The sequence below is a fragment of the Bos javanicus genome, chromosome X (genome assembly GCF_032452875.1).
Source record: "Bos javanicus breed banteng chromosome X, ARS-OSU_banteng_1.0, whole genome shotgun sequence".
Classification (NCBI taxonomy): domain Eukaryota; kingdom Metazoa; phylum Chordata; class Mammalia; order Artiodactyla; family Bovidae; genus Bos; species Bos javanicus.
The window spans coordinates 109,568,486-109,593,837 of record NC_083897.1 but is presented as its reverse complement, the minus strand read 5'-3'; the positions used below and the strand labels follow the sequence as shown (position 1 = coordinate 109,593,837).

General features: G+C 35.7%; 1 protein-coding gene across 4 annotated transcripts in view; it reads left to right on the top strand.

The window, feature by feature from the left end:
• CFAP47 (cilia and flagella associated protein 47) overlaps window positions 1-25,352 on the top strand; it is a 485,875-nt gene that overhangs the window by 82,879 nt on the left and 377,644 nt on the right. For all 4 annotated transcript variants that reach the window (XM_061410459.1, XM_061410458.1, XM_061410460.1 and 1 more), the window contains one exon: window positions 18,361-18,502. In XM_061410459.1, coding sequence (XP_061266443.1) covers window positions 18,361-18,502 — 142 coding nt within the window. The remainder of the gene's footprint in view (window positions 1-18,360; window positions 18,503-25,352) is intronic.

Below are 25,352 nucleotides of genomic sequence, written 5' to 3'. Positions count from 1 at the left end.
GCATCAGTCCTTCCAATGAATATTCAGTACTGACTTCCTTTAGGACTGGTTGGATCTTCTTGCAGTCCAAGGGACTCTCAAGAGTCTCTCCAACACCCCAGTTCAAAAGCATCAATTCTTTGGCACTCAGCTTTCTTTATAGTCCAACTCTCACATCCATACATGACTACTGGAAAAACCGTAGCTTTGACTAGATGGACCTTTGTTGGCAAAGTAATGTCTTTGCTTTTTAATATGCTGTCTAGGTTGGTCATAACTTTTCTTCCAAGGAGCAAGAATCTTTTCATTTCATGACGGCAGTCACCATCTGCAGTGACTTTGGATCCCAAAAATATAGTCTGTCATAAAACCCTTTAACATTTGTTGTAAAGCTAGTTTGATGGTATTGAATTCTTTTAACTTTTGCTTGTCTGAAAAGCTTTTTATTTCTCTATCAATTTTGAATGAGAACTTTGACGGGTACAGTAATCTTGCTTGTAGATTTTTCCTTTTCAGTTCTTTAAATATATCCTGCCATTCCCTTCTGGCCTGCAGTTTCTGCTGAAAGATCAGCTGTTAAACGTGTGGGGTTTCCCTTGTATGTTACTTGTTGCTTTTCCTTTGCTGCTTTCAATATTCTTTCTTTGTGTTTAGTCTTCATTAGTTTGATTAGTATGTATCTTGGCATGTTTCTCCTTGGGTTTATCCTGTATGGGACTCTGTGGCTCTTGGACTTGATTGACTATTTCCTTTTCCATGTTAGGGAAATTTTCAACTATAATCTCTTCAAAAATTTTGTCATACCCTTTATTTTTCTCTTCTTCTTCTGGGACCCCTATAATTTGAATGTTGGTGCATTTGATATTGTCCTAGAGGTTTGTACGATTATCCTCAGTGGTTTTTATTGTTTTTACTTTATTCTGCCCTTCAGAAGTTATTTCTACCATTTTATCTTCCAGCTCACTGATTCATTCTTCTGTTTCAGGTATTATGCTATTGATTCCTTCTAGAGTATTTTTAATTTCAGTAATTGTGTTGTCTCTGTTTGTTTATTCTTTAATTCTTCTAGGTCTTTGTTAATTGATTCTTACATTTTCTCCATTTTGTTTTCAAGGGTTTTGATCATCTTTACTATAATTTTTCTGAATTATTTTTCTGGTAGTTTGCCTATTTCCTCTTCAGTTATTTGGACTTACGTATTTCTAGTTTGTTCCTTCATTTATGTAGTATTTCTCTGCCTTTTCTTTATTTTTTTTTAACTTGTATTTGAAGTCTCCTTTTCCCAGGCTTCAGGGTTGAATTCCTTCTTCCTTTTGGTTTCTGCCCTCCTAAGGTTAGTCCAGTGGTTTGTGTAAGCTTCCTATAGGATAAGATTTGTGCTGAGTTTGTTTGTTTTTCCTCTGATGAGCAAGGCTGAGTGAGGTGATAATCCTGTCTGCTGATGATTGGGTTTCTATTTTTGTTTTGTTTGTTGTTTAGATGAGGTGTCCTGCACAGGGTGCCTCTGGTGGTTGGGTGATGCCAAGTGTTGTATTCAGGTGGTTTCCTTTGTGTAAGTTCTCACTATTTGATACTCCCTAGAGCCACTTCATGTGAAGAGTTGACTCATTGAAAAAGACTCTGATGCTGGGAGGGATTGGGGGCAGGAGGAGAAGAGGGTGACAGAGGATGAGATGGCTGGATGGCATCACTGACTCGATGGACATGAGTTTGAGTGAACTCCAGGAGATGGTGATGGGCAGGGAGGCCTGGCGTTCTGCGATTCATGGGGTCACAAAGAGTCAGACACAACTGAGCGACTGAACTGAACTGAACTCAGTCTTAGAGTCAGTGCTCCCACTCCAAAGGATCAGGGCTGGATCTCTTATATTAAAAAGTGAATCCATATGTTTCTGACTCCAAGTCACTGGACTGGCAGGAAAGCCACCTGATTTGACAGCAGAACTCACCCCAGGCAGGAAGCATCAGGTACCTGATACTGAAGAAGAGTATCCTGATGATGGTGAAAGGTTGTTGCTGAACCATGAAAGACTCCAGGATTCTTGGCCTTCAGAGGAAAAGAATTCAATCTGGGGCCAGAGACAAGGCTTGATCACTCAGAGCTTTTGTGTAATAAAGTTTTATTAAAGTATAAAAGAGATAAAGAAAGCTTCTTACATAGACATCAGAAGAGGGCAGAAAGAGTGTCCCCTCACTAATGTTAGCAATGGAGTTACATATTTTTAATTAGTTATTAACAGTGAATCAAAAGAATGTCTGGAGGTTGTACTTACTAGACCCACTCCCATAATTTACATTTTAAGCTAACAGAATTAGCCAGAAGGTTTTTTCCAGAAACTGTCCTCAAGCAGGATACATTATTATATAATCCTAAGGAATGTAGAGGGAAAAAAGTTTGTCCTTTCCTCATCCTTGAGAATTCCAGATCCCTCTCTCCTTGGGGACCTCCAGACTCCTTATCAACCTGCCTAGGAATTGACTCTGTCAATGGGACTTAAGGTGCTGCCGCCGCTGCTGCTGCTGCTAAGTCGCTTCAGTCATGTCCAACTCTATGTGACCCCATAGACGGCAGCCCACCAGTCTCCCCCATTCCTGGGATTCTCCAGGCAAGAATACTGGAGTGGGTTGCCATTTCCTTCTCCAATGCATGAAAGTGAAAAATGAAAGTGAAGTCACTCAGTTGTGTCCGACTCTTAGCGACCCCATGGACTGCAGCCTACCAGGCTCCTCCGTCCATGGGATTTTCCAGGCAAGAGTACTGGAGTGGGTTGCCATTGCCTTTTCCGATTTAAGGTGCTAATGCAGGGGAGAAAAGCAGCAGCAGCTCACATGGAGTAGGTACTCAGGTGCGGTCATCACTTGCTTTCTTCCTCCTTCTAGTTCCGGGTATGTGTTTTATTCTGGAACATGATGCCACATCACTGCTCTGTGTTCCCAGCTTCCATTGTAGCTTGTCAAGGTGTCACTGACATTCTTAAGAGGAAGAATTAATTAGCCTGTCCCTTCTTCATGTTTCATCACAAGGTTGGTTCTGGGTAGCCATGAGATGAGTAGCTCTCCATTCCTGCCTGCCAAAATCTTAGAAGTTTCTGTAGAGGACTTAACTGGATTCAGTTAAATATACTGTCTAGATGGTCTTGACAACACCTACTCTCCCAAGACTAGGTGTGAGGCAGCATCCAGCCCTGGAAAAGCCAGAGGAACTCCTATCACAAAGACAGAGGACATGGTCAGACCCTCGGGTTACGCTGTGGAACACTCCGGTGTCAGCCAGCAGTCCTGTTCTAGTTTTGACTAGTATAGGCTACTTTTCTGATATTAAAGAAGATGAAAATTTTTAATTTTACATACATTGTTGCATTATACAGCATTATGGTGTATACGATACTATGTTTTATTTCCATGGGTTTACTATATAATATTCATCTATTTAATACATCCATGGACCAATGACATTTAGATAGATACTGTTTAGCAAGGTTAACCAGAAGAAAGAGAACATCTTTGCTTTTTTTGAAAGTCATTTTAGGAATAATTTCCTTTGGCCTAATTTAGGCTGTCAGATAATATCAGAATACTAATGTTATTTAGATTTTCCTTTTATCTTTTCAGCAGAGGATTTTGAAGTGCATGGAATATTGTCAAAGTGTTACAATTATTTGTTGAATAACACAATCTGTGACTTTCTTATTTTAGACAGAAGCATAATTAACAAGTTATTTGAAGAGATTCAGAGGATGTTTATCTTCTTAATTTTTGCAGTATTTTAATATCTTTCAAAGCCTGCTCAACTCTCACATTTCCTAACGGTTTGCAAATTTTTTCAGCATCAACTTATATTTCAATCTTGGATATCAATAATGTTCTGATTATTTAAGTCTTTTGTTAAAATTAAATGGGAATTTTAGAAGGCAGAAAGAAAACATAAACAATAAATAAATCCTGATAAATAACAATAACTGCTGCTTGTAGTTTGGAGTATCTTTGTTTCTTCTATCTCTGTAATTATAATGAAATAATACTTAATGAACATTTTTAACCTGCACTGTTTTTAGTGAATGTATTAATTTAAATGTTATGAGTTGCTTTTTGTATTATCAAATATTCTAAGTGCAATTTAATTTTTAAGGATGATATTTTATGGCTATACTATGTTAGCATTATTAAACTAAGATTTTTTTGCAAACTAATTATTATACTTAAGATTTTTCCATTTTTTGACTTTATAAATGAGTCTATAAGAAATCTCCTTGTAGTTAACTGTTTTCATACTATATGCTTTCATTATATTTTCCTAGAAGTAAAATAACTGGATCAAACACTATGTACATATTTTAGACTGTTGATATATGTTGTCAAATTGCTCTTTAAAAAGGTTATACCAATAGTATTAACCACTAGTAACAGAAAATATTGCTTACTTTCTTCTTTCATTGTGCAACTAGGATGCATCAATTATATATATAATTGGTGTATAGTATATATATACAGTGTATATGTAGTGTAGTATATACATCATCAGTGTATATAGTATTCTGCCAGCCCCATAGATGAAAGGTGAATTTTTAAATTACATTTAATATTCTTTGATTCTTCTTGCATAAGACACCATACAGTAGTAATGATTTATTGGCTAACAATTTGACCTGCTTGCTACTATTAATAATGGTAACATTATATTGATTGATTTTTGTATGTTATGGAGTATAATCCTTTTTATATATTCCTGGATAGCTTCCTAGTATTATCTTGACAAATTTTGCATCCCTATTCATAAGGAATATCGGTCTATAGTTTTCTTTCCTTCAGTTGTCTTTGTCTGGTTTTAATATCAGGGTAATAGTGACTTCTTAGAATGAGTTGAGAAAGTTTTCTTCTGTTCTATTTTTGAAACAGTTATGAAGGATTGTTCAGTTCAGTTCAGTCGCTCAGTTGTGTCCGACTCTTTGCGACCCCATGAACCGCAGCATGCTAGGCCTCCCTGTCTATCACCAACTGCCAGAGTCTACCCAAACCCGTGTCCATTGAGTCAGTGATGCCATCCAACCATCTCACCTCTGTCGTCCCCTTCTCCTGCCCTCAATATTTTCCAGCATCAGGGTCTTTTCCAATGAGTCAACTCTTTGCATCAGGTGGCCAAAGTATTGGAGTTTCAGCTTCAACATCAGTCCTTCCAATGAACACCCAGGACTGATCTCCTTTAGGATGGACTGGTTGGATCTCCTTGCAGTCCAGGGGACTCTCAAGAGTCTTCTCCAACACCACAGTTCAAAAGCATCAATTCTTTGGTGCTCAGCTTTATTTATAGTCCAACTCTCACATCCATACATGAACACTGGAAAAACCATAGCCTTTACTAGACGAACCTTTGTTGACAAAGTAATGCCTCTGCTTTTTAATATGCTATCTAGGTTGGTCATAACTTTCCTTCCAAGGAGTAAGCGTCTTTTAATTTCATGGCTGCAATCACCATCTGCAGTGATTTTGGAGCCCCAAAAATAAAAGTCAGCCACTGTTTCCACTGTTTCTTGCCATGAAGTGATGTAACCGGATGCCATGATCTTAGTTTTCTGAATGTTGAGCTTTAAGCCAACTTTTTCACTCTGTTCTTTCACTTTCATCAAGAGGCTCTTTAGTTCTTCTTCATTTTCTGCCATAAGGGTGGTATCATCTGCGTATCTGAGGTTATTTATTTTTCTCCTGGCAATCTTGATTCCAGCTTGTGCTTCTTCCAGCCCAGTGTTTCTCATGATGTACTGTGCATATAAGCTAAATAAGCAGGGTGACAATATACAGCCTTGACATACTCCTTTTCCTATTTGGAACCAGTCTGTTGTTCCATGTCCAGTTCTAACTGTTGCTTCCTGACCTGCCTACAGGTTTCTCAAGAGGCAGGTCAGGTGGTCTGTTATTCCCATCTCCTTCAGAATTTTCCACATTTTATTGTGATCCACAGTCAAAGGCTGAAGGATTGTATTCTTCTTTAGTGATGTATTTCATCATTGAAGTCATCTGATATTGGGCTTTATCTGTCATCAGTTCAGTTCTGTTCAGTAGCTCAGTCATGTCTGACTCTTTGCAACCCCATGGACTGCAGTGTGTCAGGCTTCCCTGTCCATTACCAACTCCTGGAGCTTACTCAAACTCATGTCCATTGAGTTGGTGATGCCATCCAACCATCTCATCTCTGTTGTCCCCTTCTCCTCCTGCCTTCAATCTTTCCTAGCATCAGGGTCTTTTCCAATGAGTCAGTTCTTCACATCAGGTGGCCAAAATATTGGAGCCTCAGCTTCAGCAGTCCTTCCAGTGAATGTTCAGGATTGTTTTCCTTTAGGATGGACTGGTTGGATCTCCTTGCAGTCCAAGGGACTCTTGAGTCTTCTCTAACACCACAGTTCAAAAGCATCAATTCTTTTGGCTCTCAGCTTTCTTTATGGTCCAACTCTCACATCCATGCCTGACTCCTGGAAAAACTGTTTTGTCATATGTTTACTAAATAATTCAATCTATTAGCTATATTAAGGTTTTATTTTTTTTTAATTATAATGGTCCTTTAATTGATAATTACATAGTACTTAGAATTTATAAAGTACCCTCCTGCTTCTACTGCTAAATCACTTCAGTCGTGTCTGACTCTGGGTGACCCCATAAATCGCAGCCCACCAGGCTCCCCCCATCCCTGGGATTCTCCAGGCAAGAACACTGGAGTGGGTTACCATTTCCTTCTCCAATGCAGGAAAGTGAAAAGTGAAAGTAAAGTAGCTCAGTCGTGGCCGACTCTTCGCAACCCCGTGGACTGCAGCCTATAGGCTCCTCTGCTCATGGGATTTTCCAGGCAAGAGTACTGGAGTGGGTTGCCATTGCCTTCTCCAAAGTACCCTCCTATCTGATATCAATTTCCATTTGAATCCAATAAGACAAGCATTGAGACCTTAGATTTTTCTCCTTTTTCCAGTTGTAGAAGCTGATGCACAGTGAGTCTAAGGGACTTGTCAAGACTAGGTGTTGGTGAGGTATAGAGCTTAGATGTAAATGTTATATTCTCAGCCTCCTGGCCTGTCATGATACCGTGTTAGGAATCCAAATATGATGAAGAATACTATATATTTCTGCCTATAGACAAAAAAATTTCATATACTTTTTTGAGACTTATTACTTTCCTCCTAGTCATTAGCATTCAGAATCTTCAATTTCATAAAGTTGCCTTCATCAAAATGTCAGTGATCATTTTTATATAATCTCTTTTCTGTTCCATTTTGCATATTCATAGGGAGAAATTTGTAGCCATAATTTGTTTGTTCAGCTACCCTGGTGGCTCAGACAGTAAAGTGTCTGCCTGCAATTAGGAGACCCGGGTTTGATCCCTGGGTCGGGAAGATCCCCTGGAGAAGGAAATGGCAACCCACTCCAGTACTCTTGCCTGGAAAATTTCCATGGACTGAGGAGTCTGGTTGCCTACAGTCCATGGGGTCGCAAAGAGTCGGACACAACTGAGCAACTTCACTTTGTTTCTTCTGGTTGTTGGCGGATAATTATCCGATGCTTAAGCCTTTAATTGAATATACAAGAGTATTTGTAGAAATTTATAAAACCTATAATACAGTGGAAAGAAAGAAAAGTAATGACAAATTGTCAGGATTTTGTAGAATATTGGGAAATACTATTGTGAATTAAAAAGATACAAATCTGAACAAGACAACTCAGAAAACCAAATCTATGTCATTGAACATGTTATTTTATTAGTCAATACAGTGTATTTGCCATCCCAGGCCATAAATATGAATATCATTTCTGTGTCAGATCAAATCATAGGTAATGTTTTGTTTTTAACTTTTGCATATATTTCTCTTAGTAAAAATTTATAGCATCCACAACAAAAAGAGAGTTCCTCTTCTTTCTCATTTTTCAATTCTTTCTTTGTCGGTATTGCTTCTTAGATTTTAGATAGGTTTTACATGATTTTCCTCTGTCTAATGCCCTGCTTAGGATGGGGTCCATTGAATGTTGGTTTAATTTACTATCACTCATTCTGGTATGAACGGATGTTCCTTTAGTATTTATATTTTATCTTTTGAGAACTTTCTGTTCTGCTGAAAATACTCTGACTTCCCTTGATAAACTAAGGCCAGTAGTTCTTCCCTACTTTCCCCTGCCCCCAGCTTCATCTTTATTTTAATAGTTTTCTCTTTTCTTCTTCTGAGTGAGTTTCCATGTTTATTTATTGAGATATAATTAACATAAAACATGCATTAGTTTTCAGGGTATGACATGGTATTTTGATATATGTATGTATCATGGAATGATTACCACAATAAGTTTAGCTAACATCCATCACCACAAGTTATAATTTTATAATTATAAAGAAAGTTATAATTTCTTGCCTTGTGATGAGAACTTTTTAAAACATTAATTTATTTATTTTAATTGGAGACTAATTACTTTACAATATTGTAGTGGTTTTTGCCATACATTGACATGAATCTGCCATGGATGTACATATGACCCCCATCCTGAATCCCCCTCCTACCTCCCTCCTCATCCCATCCCTCAGGGTCGTCCTAGTGCACTGGCCCTGAGTGCCCTGTCTCATGCATTGAACCTGGACTGGTGATCTGTTTCACATATGGTAATATACATGTTTCAGTGCTATTCTCTCAAATCATCCCACCCTTGCCTTCTCCCACAGAGTCCAAAAGTCTGTTCTTTACATCTGTGTCTCTTTTGCTGTCTCACATATAGGATCATCATTACCATCTTTCTAAATTCCATATATATGTGTTAATATACTGTATTGATGTTTTTCTTTCTGACTTACTTCACTCTGTATAATAGGCTTCAGTTTCGTGCACTTCATTAGAACTGATTCAAATGCATTCTTTTTAAAAGCTGAGTAATATTCCATTGTGTATATATGAACCACAGCTTTCTTATCCATTTGTCTGCCGATGGACATCTAGGTTGCTTCCATGTCCTGGCTATTATAAACAGTGCTGCGATGAACATTGGGGTACACGTGTCTGTTTCACTTCTGGTTTCCTCAGTGTGTATGCCCAGCAGTGGGATTGCTGGGTCGTATGGCAGTTCTATTTCCAGTTTTTTAAGGAATCTCCACACTGTTCTCCATAGTGGCTGTACTAGTTTGCATTCCCACCAACAGTGTAAGGAGGGTTCCCTTTTCTCCACATCCTCTCCAACATTTATTGTTTGTAGACTTTTTGATAGCAGCCATTCTGACCAGTGTGAGATGGTACCTCATTGTGGTTTTGATTTGCATTTCTCTGGTAATGAGTGATGTTGAGCATCTTTTCATGTGTTTGTTAGCCATCTGTATGTCTTCTTTGGAGAACTGTCTGTGTAGTTCTTTGGCCCAGTTTTTGATTGGGTCACTTATTTTTCTGGAATTGAGCTGCAGGAATTGCTAGTACATTTTTGAGATTAATTCTTAGTCAGTTGCTTTGTTTGCTATTATTTCCTCCCATTCTGAAGGCTGCCTTTTCACCTTGCTTATGGTTTCCTTTGTTGTGCAAAAGCTTTTAAGTTTAATTAGGTCCCATTTGTTTATTTTTGCTTTTATTTCCTTTACTCTGGGAGGTGGGTCATAGAAGATCCTGCTGTGATTTATGTCAGAGAGTGTTTTGCCTCTGTTTTCCTCTAGGAGTTTTATAGTTTCTGGTCTTACATTTAGATCTTTAGTGATGAGAACTTTTAAGATGTTCTCTCTTAGCCACTTTCAAGTATACAATACAGTATCATTAACTATAGTCATGTGCTATATGCTGTATCCCCAGGACTCATTTATCTTGTAACTGAAAGTTTGTACCTTTTGACCATCTTCACCCCATTTCAAGGATGAAGGTGATCAAATTTTCTATTTCTTCCAGAAATTTTGCCTAAGTCACCTAATTTGGCAGCATGCAATTATTCATAGTGTTCTCTTGGTATTTTTATTTAAGTAAGGCAAATAGTAATTTCCCCTATTTCATTTCTGATTTTAATAAATTATCTCACCTTTTGTCTTAGCCTATGTAAAGGTTTGTCAATTTTGTCTATATTTTTAAGATTCAGCTTTTGGTCACTTTTCTATACTTTTTTATTGTTTATTTTATTTTCACTTTAGCTTTTATTATTTACTTCCTTCTGCTTTGAGTTTAGTTTACTTTTCTTTTTTCTCGTTTTTTTTTTTTTTAATTTTTATTGTAGTGTAGTTGATTTACAATGTTATTAATTATACAGCAAAGTGAATCTGTTATACATATACATGTATCCTCTCTTTTTCAGATTCTTTTCCCATATAGGCTATTACAGAGTATTGAGTAGAGTTCCCTGTGCTTGCTAGCGATCTGTTAGTTATGTATTTTATGTATAGTAATGTGTGTGTTAATTCCAATCTTCCAATTAATCCCTTACCCTCTGGTAACCACAAGTATATTTTCTATGTTTATAACTCTATTTCTGTTTTTATACATAAGTTTATCTGTTGCCTTTTTTAGATTCTACATATAAGCAATATCATATGATATTTGTTTTTCTCTGACTTGCTTTACTCAGTATGACAGTCTTATTCTTGTTTTTCAAGGTAGAAAGTCAGGGTATTGATTTGAGATTTTAAATTTTTATATAGGTTTTATAGGCTTTAGATTTCTCTCTAAGCATTGCTTTACTTGTATCTTAAAAGATTTGGTATTTTGTGTTTTCCATTCATCAGGTTTGCATTTTCTCATATAATTTCTTCTTAAACCTGTGGTTATTTAGGATGTTATTAAATTTCTACATATTTGCGCATTTACCAAACTTCATTGTGCTATTGATTTTTAATATAATTCCATGTGATTAGAGAATATCCTTTGTATTATTTAATTAGATGTAAATTTACTGAAGCTTTATTTATTGTTTTATGACACTCTATGTAGGTTATTTAGCTGTGTTGAGGTAAATCCAAAAGAAATAACTCTAAGAGTTGAAAATGATTACATCTGTGTGTGTGTGTGTGTGTGGTGTGAGTATACAATGGTGGAGAGAAGGGACTTCTGATTTTCAAAATAAGCTTTGTATGATTATTTTTGTTTTATTTTTGCAAGTATGTACCCTTATAATTTTGATAAAAACAAAAGTTCAAAATTAAAAGAAAATAATCCTTTTGTGACAAGTTATTATTTTAAAGCATTCAATTATATCATTCTCTTACCCAGTTCCTGCATCTGTATCTTTCATGTGTACCAATGTATGCAGACATACACACACACATACACACATTGTTCAGTAAAGAAAAGAAATGTAAGTTTGACAATAATTTATAGGTTTTTAAGTATACTGAGATCGAGTTACATCTTTCTTAATAAGTCAGTGTTGTGATTTTATATTTTTATACAGTGAGTATATGTACTATGCTTTTAATGACATCCTTCATCCACAAAAGCATGTAGCTTAATGGTTACTAAAGATTAGAAAAAATACATAATCGGATTTAAATCTGTTACATGATTTTGGGAAGATGCATATGCTTGTCAAGTGGCTCATTGGTAAAGAATCTGCTTGCCAATGCAGGAGACGTGGGTCAACAAGATCCCCTGGAGAAGGAAATGGCAGCCCACTCCAGTATTCTTGCCTGGGAAATCCCATGAACAGAGGAGCCTGGTGGACTACAATCCATGGGGGTCACAAAAGAGTCAGACACGACTTGGTGACTGTAGAGCAACAATAAAATATTCAATTTGTCATTTTTTTAGCCCAATTTACTATTTAACGCTTTCAACAATTAAAAACTCAGACATCTATTTCTTAATGTTTGGACCATGACTCTTCAAGGATTCCTAAATTCAGTATGAAATTAAATTATACATATTTATAGTTTTCTGGAGTGCCACACATTGCTTAACATTTTTAATTGTTCTATGTTTACTAGGTAGTTTAAAGGAGATTTACCTAGTGCATCACAGTGTAATTCAGTCCAATAAGAAGAACATAAAAATGCTGCAGAGACAGCACACCCTGTGAGATTTTACTCACTAAATTTGTGCCAGTGAGGCAGATTGATTATGTGGTTTCCAGTATTTCAGATGTCCTTCACTATATTTATAGCTACTTATAAGTTATCTGTCTTCATGTGTGTGTGTGTGTGTAGATATAAATAGCCAGTGGTGCTTTCTTGGTTGATCTATGCAGCAGGAAAATGTGAAATCAGCAGTAAAGGACTTGATTTATTTCTAGTTGTAACCCTTCCTTTCCTACATTGCACCAGGTTTGGATACAATCAGAACTGCTGATGGACAGTTTCTATTTTATTTGGCATCCTTGACCGGACTTGTTTGTTTACACTAAGTCACTCAAGCCCTTCCTTTCCTATGGGCCACTTATATGTCTTCTGGGCCATTGTACAGAGTTGTGCTTGCTTACATGGTAATCACTAGTCATATATATTTACATGAAGCTGAAGTTAATTAAGATTAATTATTTTCTCAGTTAACATAGCCACATTTCAAGTTCTCAGTATCCATATGTGACTGTTGGATAGTATAGAACATTTCCATAATCACAGAAAGTTGTATTTGACTGTGTTAGAATAGATCTTTCCTTCTTTTTTATCCTTCCTGTTCCTGCTCTATATTTTCCTGCTTTATATTTTCCCTAAAGCTCTTGAAAATGAGCGAACATTGTTCACTATTTCTACCAACTTTTTTTTTTTAATCCACCATCCTTTTTCTGCCTTTCAAGGGTATGCAACCTTTGGGTAAACATTTTGTACTAGTTACTCTGGATTTACAGCCATTTTTACAGGAAGGTAAGAAAAATCCTTCAAGTATTAAAAGAGAAGACTTTCGAATGACACCTGCCCCTTTTCTATTCATAAAAATTTTTTCTACCAGTACTGAACAAGAACTGAAATCTTTTCTATATCAGAATATCATTCTTCTCTTGGAAGTATGTCTATTTGAATGACAGCTTCTCAGTTCAGGTCAGTTCAGTCGCTCAGTCATGTCCGACTCTCTGAGACCCCATGAATCGCAGCACGCCAGGCCTCCCTGTCCAACACCAACTCCCAGAGTTCACTCAAACTCACGTCCATCGAGTCAGTGATACCATGCAGCCATCTCATCCTCTCTCGTCCCCTTCTCCTCCTGCCCCCAATCCCTCCCAGCATCAGAGTCTTTTCCAATGAGTTAACACTTCGCATGAGGTGGCCAAAGTACTGGAGTTTCAGCTTTAGCATCATTCCTTCCAAAGAAATCCCAGGGCTGATCTCCTTTAGAATGGACTGGTTGGATCTCCTTGCAGTCCAAGGGACTCTCAAGAGTCTTCTCCAACACCACAGTTCAAAAGTATCAGTTCTTTGGTGCTCAGCCTTCTTCACAGTCCAACTCTCACATCCATACATGACCACTGGAAAAACCATAGCCTTGACTACACGGACCTTTGTTGGCAAAGTAATGTCTCTGCTTTTGAATATGCTATCTAGGTTGGTCATAACTTTCCTTCCAAGGAGTAAGCGTCTTTTAATTTCATGGCTGCAGTCACCATCTGCAGGGATTTTGGAGCCCAGAAAAATAAAGTCTGGCACTGTTTCCACTGTTTCCCCATCTATTTCCCATGAGGAAAGTATATAGAATGGCACACATCACAAAACTTTCAGTTTTCCCTCTTCATTAGTTACCTTAGTGGGCTCACAAAGATTAGGACTCATCTTCTTGGTTCTCTTCATGTATCACTGAGTTTTAGTGTAAAAAGTGTTGTAGACTCCTAGTTCTGTTGACGTGATAAAACTTACATGAGTGAAAAAATCATGGACCTCTCAATCTTGTAATTACAGGGCTACTTGGGTAAAAACACATTTTGGGGGGTAAATTCTTTGTAAAGATTTGAGTTAAGAGAGGGCAAGACCAGTATGACTTCCGCGTACACACAGTTGACAATTAAAGAAGGTGGGGATTGGTTCTTAGCTCTGTAAATTCATCACACAGTATTTTAGAAAACATGTTACAGGAAGGGAGAAAGGCCTCATGCTTAAAATAAAAGAGAAAGTTAAGGGCTAAGATCAGTACATTGAATTATCTTGATAATCACTAAGAACATCGTCATCAGTGATCGTATCAAACATCTTGAATGAAGCCTACAGTCATGTTCTGTGTTAAACCTCTCCCATCAATGCAGTCTTCCACTCTTACCATCCCTGATTTTGGGACACAACACAGATCCAGTGACAGTTAAGACTCACTATCCAGCAACTGTTGGGATTTAATCCATCGTGATCACTCTTTGCTTTGATCATCCCCGAAAATGGAACCCTCTGAGTATACACTGCCATTCCTGCTAGCTCTGTGCTCTTTCCCGCCTGTTTTTTTTCTCTTCCCCTCTGCCCTCTAGGATATCTACATTTACATAAGCCCTTGATGTTTTGGGGGATTCCTTTCCCTTCACTATTTCTTCCTGCTATGACCATGGCTATCTCTAGGGCTTTACTTCTTATATAGCCTTTTCTGTGGATCAGGATGTAGCTCTAGAGGTGAAGCTTTCTGGAAGCCTTGCTCCCTGGGTTGATTTTTCTAGATGGTCTTTGTTACAAATGGCTGCCTCTTTGAACTTTGCATTATGTGAGTTTACCACTCTCTGGACATTGCTACCAGCTAGGTGCATTGCACATTCTGCTCCCTACTCTTCTCATTTTCTGAGTGATTTCAGTGTCCATATGGAGGTCCATCCAGAACCCTGGCCTCTCAGTTCCTTGTCTTCATGTTTCCATTGATTTTCTTTATTCCCCTCAGCTCTTCTATTGGGAACCCATGTCCATCAACCATAATCAGATGACGATGATGGTTTTGGAAACATACTTTTAGATATTACTTGACTTTAAAATGAGTTCATATTATGTTAATAAAAAAAAAAAAAGAATAAGATAGTACCTAGTGTTAGTTGCTCAGCTGTGTCTGACTCTGCTACCCCATGGACTGTAGCCCACCAGACTCCTCTGTCCATGGAATTCTCCAGACAAGAACAGTGGAGTGAGTTACCATTTCCTTCCCCATGATAGTACCTAAAAGTAATATAAATACTATTAAAATATGTGTGAGCATAAGTATTGATATCTGTTAATACGATAAGCAAAAAATGAAGGAAAAAAAACCCAGAAGCGGTAAAATATAAATGAGACAAAATATAACTGGTTGTTGATAATTAATAATGAGAAATTCCAGGAGAAATAAGATCAAACGAAGTTTTAAGAGCTGGAATATGGAAGGGTAGTATTTGTACGTGAACTCTATCTTTATTCAGTTTAACCCTTGACATCTGTGTGCTGGTATCACTACAGATGAGTTGCTTGCTCAAAATAAATGAAACATCCATGAAAATACTATATTTTACAGTATTTTTATGCTTTTATAATTATGTTATAAGAACAGATTATTTACAAAAGACTGATGTGAGATGGTATTGGTAATGAGGTGGTCAGTGTCTTAGTCTGTTCAGACTGCTGTAATGCAGTACCACAGAGTGCGTGATTTATAAGTGACAAAAATTTATTTCTTACAGTTCGGGAGGCTGGATTTCTTAAGATTATGGCACCAGCCTATTAGGGTGAGGGCTCTCTTCTGAGTTGCAAACTTCTTGATGTGCCCTCACAGGGTGGAAGAGGCTAAGAATCTCTCTGGAGTGTCTTTTATAAGGCACCAATTCCAGTTACACGACTCCAATCCTCAGTCATGAGGCCTCATGGCTTAAGCACATCCCAAAGCACCACCTCCTCATTTTATCATTTTTGGGGCTTAGGATTTCAACATATGAATTTGGGGGAGACATTTTCAGACCATAGCAGCCAGCTAGTGTTAAATAAAAACAAAATGAAAGCCCAAGAGCTTGCCTAGTTGGGTAATATGCATGGCAAGCTGTAAGTATACCCTTTATATTATTAATATTTAGTTCTTATATTAAAAACTTATTTTTTTACTTCTCTAGGTTCTTGAGATTATCAGATTATGACTATCTGGGGAATTCCTGAAAACCACTGGTTGATTTGTCCTTCATATATTTTTAAAAATAATAATTTGTTGAGTGGCAATTTCTGTAACATAGAATTAACCATTTGGAATTAATGGAGTGCCTTTACAATATGGTATAACCACGCCCTTTATCTCATTTCAAAGCATTTCTATCACTCCAAATTAAAACCCTTTCCCCTTTCCCCATCTCTCTTCCCACCAGCCACTCACAGTCACCAATCTGCGTCCAATCTCTATGGATTTATCTCTTCTGGATATTTCATGGAAAATCACCTTTCCAAAATTTCCTAAATTTTTCTTGTGTTTATTTGTAGTCACCCTCTCCTCCACTTTCAGGTTCGGGCAAACACTGATCTCATTTTGTTTGTGTAATTTTGTCTTTTCACTTGTATGAATGAAATTATAAAGTATGTTGCCTTATCATTCTGGCTTCTCTCACTTAGAATAATACATTTGAAATCCATCCATATTTTTCTGTTTAACAGTAGTTCATTCCAGTTTATTGTTGAAATGTATTTTATTATATGCGTTTACCAAAATATGTTACCTATTCAGTATTTGGAAGGGATTTGCCTTGGTTTCAGGCTTTCACAATTATAAATAAGGCTACTAAAACATTTCCATGCAGTCTTTTGTAGGGAAAAATTTTTGTTTTTGTTTGGTAAGCATTTAGGGTTGGGCATCTCTGAGCCTTATGTTAAGTATGTATTTAATTTTCTAAGAATCTGGAAAACATTCCACAAATGATGAGAAAATTTTACATTCCTGTCAGCAATTCATAAATGTATTAGGTGCCTGCATCTTTATCAGCACTTGGTAGTTATCATTTTTATTTAAGCATTTTGATAGGTGTAAAGTGTTAATCTTCTGTGATTTTAAATTGCATTTTTCTCGTATCTGATGATGTTAAACATATTTTTATACGGTAACATGTCATATGTACATTTTCTTTTCTTAACTCTCTTTTCAAATCTTTTACATAGTTTTTCATTAAGTTTTTTCTTAATCTTTGTGCGTTATTTATATATTTAGGATGCAAATTGAATTTTTTCAGGAATAATGTTTTTTGACTAGTAATTTTGTTTTTTAACATTATTATTAACAGAACTGTTTAAAATTTGATTAAGTACACTTTAATTATTTTTTATAGATGATTATTTTGATATTGCACTTAAGAAATATTTTTCTCCTACATTTTCTTCCGCAGAGTTTATAGTTTTAGGCTTTATATTTAGGTCTTTGGTCCATTTTGAATTAATAGGAATTATTTCTAATGTCACTTATTTTTTTATTTTTAAGAATTCTATTTGGACTCATTAAAAATAAGCCAAGTCTTATGTTGAAAAAAAAATGTGCTTTCAATGTTACAAGGCAACTTTTTTTGAAACTGTCTTTTTTGAAACTGCTGTTTTGCAAAATCCATAATATCTCATTAGATCTCCTGAACTTATTCATCTGGCATAACTGAAACTTTGTACCCTTTGACCAACATCTCCCCATATCTTCCTTCTCCCAACCCTTGGCAACCACCCTGTACTCTCTGCTTCTGAGTTTGACTGTTTTAGATTCCACGTGTAAATGACATCATACATTATTTGTGTTTCTGTGTATGGTTTGTTTCATTTAGTATAATGTCCTTCAGCCCCATCCATGTTGTTGCGAATGGCAGAATTTCCTGCTGCTTTTAAAGTTGAGAAACATTCCATTGTATGTGTGTATCACCTTTACTTTTTTATCCATTCATCCTTTCATGAATATGTGGGCTATTTCCACATCGTGACTATTGTGAATAATGTTGCAGTGAAGATAGGAGTGCAGGTAATACTCTTGAAATCCTGATTGCAGTTCCTTTGGCTAAATACTCAAAAGTGATATTGCTGGATAATATGTTAGTTCTGGTAGCAGTATTGTACTTTATACTTGAAATTTGCTTAGAGTGTGGATCCTAAGTGTTCTTTCTCTCTCTCTCATACATACATACACACATACATACACACAGTAACTACATGACGTGATGGATATATGAATAGCCTGATTGTGTTATTTCACTATGTATATCAAATTATCAAGTTGTAAACTTTAAATATGTACAATAAAAAATAGTATAAAATGAAATAGGTGAAGGAAATAAAGAGATACACACCTCCAATTATAAATAAACCACAATAATGTAATATTCTACATAAGGAAAATGGTCAATGACATTGTAATAACTTTGTATGGTGACAGTTGATTACTAGACTTATGGTGATCATCTCATAATATATGCAAATATCAAATCACTATGTACTGCACCTGAAACAACATAATAATGTACCCTGTTTTTAAATTCTAAAATATCACAATTTTTATACCAAAAATAGCCAGTTATAATGTATATTTTGTCTAACAGGTAGCAACGTACAACTTTAGAATTCAAGTTCGAGTTAATGTCTTTGCAGCTTCAGAACTTGACTCTCAATGTCGTTTGTCAGACTCTCATGTGATTCCAAATAGACCACCAGTTATTCGACCATGTCATATTCAAGCTACTGGTATGTAATATGAAACATTCAACTGATATGCGTATCAACTATTTATTCTTATATAGCTAGAAATTTAAAAAATTACAGCATGATATTCATTTTTTAAAAATAGAAATGCTAGAAAGTAAATTTATTATATGGTTCTTGTGTATGTTTGTGAGTCTGTGAGACTGAATTTTGATAAATAGCATGGATATACTGTCACATGATTTACCTTTGCTTAATGTAATTAAAGACAGAGGTCAGGTTAGTACTTTGTTTTTTGTGTGGGCAATTTAAATGATTATTTCAAAATAGAAATTGTTAAAATAAAATACATTTGTTATAAAATAAAATGATGAAAAATTTTTTTAAGGAAATGTTTTCCCTCAAAAGGGATGAGTTACCAAAGAACTAAGTACAAGTAAAGAAGGATAATTATTTTAAAATTTTGAATTATTTATTGAATATTTATTTATTCATTTTCTTCAAGTATTCAAATATAAAACTGATGCCCTCTGCAGACTATACTTTTGACTGGCTTAGGCTTGCATTGTATTATGTGCTTAAGTATTTTTCTTGAAAATTTAAGTCTAGTTTATATTATACTGTATTTTGTTTTTATTGTTCTGACATTAGTTGTCTTTAATAATAAAATAGTGATCAGTTAATAATTGTACTTGGCACCGAGTTAGAGAAGCCTCATTAAAGTAGCATATACACTATAGGGATTTATTTCACTCCCATTTAAAATACAGAATCAGTAATTGCACAACTGGTAGAAAAGTTCCATGACATTAAAAATTTATGCCTTGTTTTAAGATATCTTTTTAGATTAGGCAAATTACTTTAATGAAAAAGAAAATATAATTCACTTATTTTATAATTAGAAATTAATGTATCATCATTAAGGAAAATTGGAAAATGTAGAAACACAGAAAACATCATCTGGAATGTGACTATTTATAATACACCATTATTAGTAATTTGGTGTCTCACTCTTCTTTTGTTCCATATTTAGCTTTTATTAGTTTATTTATAGCATAGTAGAGATCTTACTGCCTATGTTAAGTTGAAATCTGATCATCTGATAGAAACTTTACCATTGTCCTAAGTTCTTGTGGGTTTTTTCACTCTGGAAGTTAATGTTCTTGAGTTTTATAATGTTTTCCTAAATTGCTTCCTCAAAAAGCACTTTGCCATTATTTTCCATATTTCTTTTTCTGACTCCTATTGGTTAGATTTTGTACATCTTTGATTGTATTGTATATTTTAATTATTTTATATATTCTCCCTTAGTGTCCTTTTCCTCATCTTTTTATTTTATTTCCCAGAATTTTTTTTCTGAACTAACTATTTTATCTCTTAAAAAATTATCTTGGTGATTGTAAACTAACAGGATTTTCAAACATTTTTTCTTATTGTTTCTTTACTTATGGAGTTTTTTAAAATGAAAGCAACACTTTATGTCTGTAGTTATAGTATAAATTATTTGAGCTTTTCTTCAGTTGAGTACATTGTCTCAATTTTTGCTGAAATATTTTTCCTTCATATCTGTCTCCCTCATGTTGAGGAGTTCCTTAAATGTCGATTGAGTCTTGCCTGTTCTCTTATGTTTCTTAGGGAGTCTCACAGTGTTGGCTTCAGCACCAACTGTTATATCTTTTCGTGACAAACTGGATGCCAGTGAATGTTTTAATTTAGGGGGGGAACCAAAATATTAGTATGTGAGACCTTAATCTTGAGGACGTTTCTCCAGAAAATGTTTCTGTAATAATCTGTATTGGGTAGAATGTAGCTTTGTATAAGCAAAATTTGTTGTTCAGTCACTCAATCGTGTCCAACATGTTGCAACCCCATGGACTGCAGCATGCCAGGCCTCCCTGTCCTTCACCATCTCCTGGAGCTTGCTCAAACTCATGTTAGTTAAGTCAGTGATGCCATCCAACCATCTCGTCCTCTGTAGTCCCCTTCAATTCCTGCCTTCAATCTTTCCCAGCATCAGGGCCTTTTCTAATGAGTTAGCTCTTTGCATCAGGTAGCCAAAGTATTGAAGTTTCAGCTTCAGCATCAGTCCTTCCAAAGAATATTCAGGACTGGTTTCCTTTAGGATGGACTGGCTTGATATGCTTGCATTCCAAGGGACTCTCAAGAGCCTTCTCTGACACCACAGTTCAAAAGCATCAATTCTTTATCTAATTGATAAAATAGATAAAATTATCTTATATCAGTTTTTCTAATTGATAAGTGAAATAGAGATCACTAAATTGTGTCATAATATGGCAAAAGAGTGATTTGTTTTAAAAGATACAACCAGTCTATTACTTTCACTGTTAATCCCCAATTGTCAATTTGAAAATAGGCAGAATATCTTAGCCATTTCTTGTATATGGGCCGTAACATTGTCTTTTCCTAAGATTACTCATGACAAGAGTTAGGGGTAACACAGTGATGGAAATTATCTGTGCCTTTCTCTTATTCTACATATCCTAACTTCCTGCCAAGGTATCTATTAATTCTACTGGTAAAAAAAAAAAAAAAATTGCTTGTAAGATATATGAGCTTTTGCATCAGAAATTGGTTTCTTTCCAGGGAGTTATATTGCCATAAACATGTAAGATTCTTTAGTTTGCATTAAGGATTATAAGCATCCTCAAGGTAAGTTTCAAAAAGTATAGATTTTTCAGCTCTGGTTTCTGGTTCAGTGTGTAAGAAGCTTAGAAGTCACTGCTCCATCCTTACAGCAAGTTAAAAAGCTAAGCAAACTGAAAAATCAACAGATCTTCTTAGATCTACAAGAAAAGTGAGGTCACAGGGCAAACTCATGCCTCTGAAAATGGAGAGACTCATGGGCAAATACAGAGAATCACAACTTACTGAATGGAACAGAAACTCCAACGTAGAAGTTCCTTTGGGAATCAATGCCTGGATAAGGAAGCCTGTACTGTAACTGAGGAATTTCTGGAAGTTCAGCATGGGCAAGTCTGAGAGCAACAGTCTCTATGGGGCCCCAGTCATACTCCATGGGGCCCCTTTCATACTTCTGTGAATTTTACCTCTAGGAGCTTGACTTGATTCTCTTAAGTGATTATGAGAGAAAAATACCCTCATGTTTCTGGCAAGGGTGAGGAAAAGGAATTTTGAAATATTCCAAAGCATTCTGTTCTGCTTAACAAGGTATGCCCTCTGCAGAAACTCGTTGACCAGATCTTGCTGGGGTTTTATCAGAAACTCCCTGATCTCAGGGAAGGGAAATATCCAACTCCAGTCTCCTCTAACCTTCTCTGTGTGAGAAAAGAAATATTAATACTCAACTCAGCCCACTCTAACCATTTAGTCCCAAATTGGTAGTGGTGGTGTGCAGATTGAGAAAGACATGTAAAGTTCATATTCTAGAGACATGGACTCACCAAAAGACTGAGATCTAATCATAGGATTATAGAATGTTTCTGCCCCCCACAACCTACTACTTTATTACTAAAGGTCTGTTCAGAGCAGTTCCTTTTACCCAGTACATCATATCTAAGAATCAAGGAAAAATGTATAAGACATACTAAAATGTGAAAAACACAGTTTTCAGAGACAGAACAAGAGTTGAAAACCAGATGCAGTTATGGCATAGATATTGGAATTATCATATTGAGAATGTAAAATAACTGATTAATATGCTTAGAACTCTAATGGATAAAGTAGACACCATGCAGGAACAGATGGGCAATATAAGCAAAGAGATTAAAATTCTAAGAAAGATCCAGAAGGAATGCTGTGGAGCAAAAACAGTGGAACAAAAATGAAGAATCTCATGAGTAGGATTATTAGTGGACTGGATGTGGCTGGGGAAAGAATCTCTGAGCTTGAGGATATCTCAATAGATATCTCCAAAGGAAAGCAAATATTAAAAAAAAAAAAAAGACTGAAAAAAAAGAGAAAAAAGAACAGACTGAATACTGTGGGACAACTACAAAATATTAATATGTGCATACTTGAAATATCAGAGGGAGAAGAAAAAGTGACAAGAAATATTTGAAACATAATGACTGAGAATTTCCTCCAAATTAATGTCAGACACCAAGCCATAATCCAAAAAGCTCAGAGAACACCACACAGGATGAATGGCAAAAAAACAACATTTAGGAATATTACTTTCAAACTGCAAAAAAATCAAAGATTGAGAACATCCTCAGGATGCATGCACCTCAATGTTCCTTGCAGCACTGTTTACAATAGCCAGGACATGGAAGCAACCTAAATGTTCATCATCAGGGGAATGGATATAAAAGATGTGCTATAAAAGATGTGTGTATATATATACACACACAATGGAATATTACTCAGCCATAAAAGGAGCAAAAGAATGCCATTTGTAGTGACATGGATGGACCTAGAGATCTTCATACAGAGTGAAGTGAGTCAGAAAAAGAAAGACACATTGTATAATTTAATCTATATGTAGAATCTAGAAAAATGGTACACATGACCTTACTTGCAAAGCAGAAATAAATAGAGTCACAGATGTAGAAAACAAACTTACAGTTACTAAGGTGGGAAAAGGGGCTAAGATGAATTGGGAGACTGTAATTGGCATATACAGACTAAAATAGACAACTAGAGAACCTGCTGTGTAGTACAGGGAACTCTACTCAGTTCTCTGTTGTAGCCTAGATGGGAAGGGAATCTAAAAAAGAGGGGATATATGTATATAACTCATTTACTTTGCTGAATAGCAGAAGCTAACATAACACTGTAAAGTAACTATACTCCATAAAAATTAATTTTATAAAAGTTAAAGTAATTCAGAGGAAAAGACACCTTAATATACTAAGGAGCAAAGATAAAAGTAACATGTGACTTCTCCTGAGAAACTATGCCAACAAAAAGAGAATGGAGAGATTATATAAAGTGTTGAGAGACAGAAAAATACCAACCTAGAATTCTGTACCTTGAGAAATTATCATTCAAAAGTAAAGGAGAATTAAAGCCTTTTACAAACAAAAAAAACTTGAGGGGATCTGTTGCCAAAAGACCAGTCTTGAAAGAAATTTTTTTAAATTAATAAATTTATTTTAATTAGAGGCTAATTACTTTGCAATATTGTGGTTTTTGCCACACATTGACATGAATCAGCCACAGGTGTTAAAAAGTTCTTTAGTGGGAAGAAATATGATATAGCTGAAAAACTTGGATCTATAAAGAAAAGAGCACTGGAAGGAAAATAAAGGTAAAATAAGAGTTTTTAGTTTTCATATTCTTAACCTAACATTTAAGTTTATACAGTATAATAGCAGAAGTGTATTTATATGCTTATGTATACTTATATATAAGTGAAATTAATGACAATAATGACACAAGCAGTGGTAGAGAGGGATTAAAATTATTTTGTTATTAAAAGGTCCTTGCAGATAAGACAAATGCTCTGATATCACTTGCATATGGAATATAAAAATAAATAAATATATATTAAAAAAATAGAAACAGACCCACATATATAGAGAATGAGCTAGTGATTACCAGTGGGGAGGGGTGATGTAGAGGTATACGGGTATCTCACCTATGCAACTGTGGTTCACATTCAAAACTCAAATAACCAGTTTTCTTATCAGTAAAAAAGGACAATTGATAGCTTCTTTATGTACTTGGCAAAGTGGAAAGCACCATGGAAAGCACTAGTCAAGTAGAAGGTATATTTTAAATTAGCAAACTGTAACTTAAGGAAACCAAGGAAATTATAAATATTATAGATACAGCCCCCACATATTGGTTTTCTCTATTAAGAATATTCCCTAGGAATTTATTCTAAGAGAGGAAACAAAGGAATATATAAAGATATTCATCAGAGCATTACCAATGATTGTGAAATACTGGGAGTAGACTAAATGTCCAGTAATAGGGGATTGGCTAATTAGGTTATTCTTTGACTATGTTAAGGAATGTTATACCTCTATGAAAATTCATGATAGCTTGTTAAATAAGAAAAAGTGCAGATTACAAAACCTATGGTTGTGTGGCCCTACTTTTCGGTTATGTCAAAATATATATAGGGAAAAATATATGTAGACAAAACATGAACAGTAATGGTTACTGAGTAGATATAGTATAGGTAATTTTGAGGGGTGATTTTTTCTGTTCTTACAGTTTTCTTGATAAAGAACGTACAACTAAGTTATTAGAAAAAAACTCACTGTAATCCATGACATTAATGGATTTCCCCAGTTGATCAGTGGTAAAGAACAGTTCTATGAAGTCAAATCCTATGAAGTCAAATCCCTTATGACTATACAGTGTAAGTGAGAAATAGATTTAAGGGACTAGATCTGATAGACAGAGTGCCTGAAGAACTATGGATGGAGGTTCGTGACATTATACTGGAGACAGGAATCAAGACCATCCCCAAGAAAAAGAAATGCAAAAAAGCAAAATGGCTGTCTGAGGAGGCCTTACAAATAGCTGTGAAAAGAAGGGAAGGGAAAAGCAAAGGAGAAAAGGAAGGACACACCCATTTGAATGCAGACTTCAAAAGAATAGCAAGGAAAGATAAGAAAGCCTTCCTCAGAGATCAATGCAAAGAAATAGAGGAAAACAATGGAATAGGAAAGACTAGAGATCTCTTCAAGAAAATGAAGGATACCAAGGGAACATTTCATGCAAAGATGGGCTCAATAAAGGACAGAAATGGTAGGGACCTAACAGAAGCAGAAGATATTAAGAGGTAGCAAGAATATACAGAAGAACTGTACAAAAAAGATCTTCACAACAAAGATAACTACAATGGCGTGATCATTCAGATAGAGCCAGACATCCTGGAATGTAAAGTCAAATGGGCCTTAGGAAGCATCACTGTGAACAAAGCTAGTGGAGGTGATGAAATTCCAGTTGAGCTATT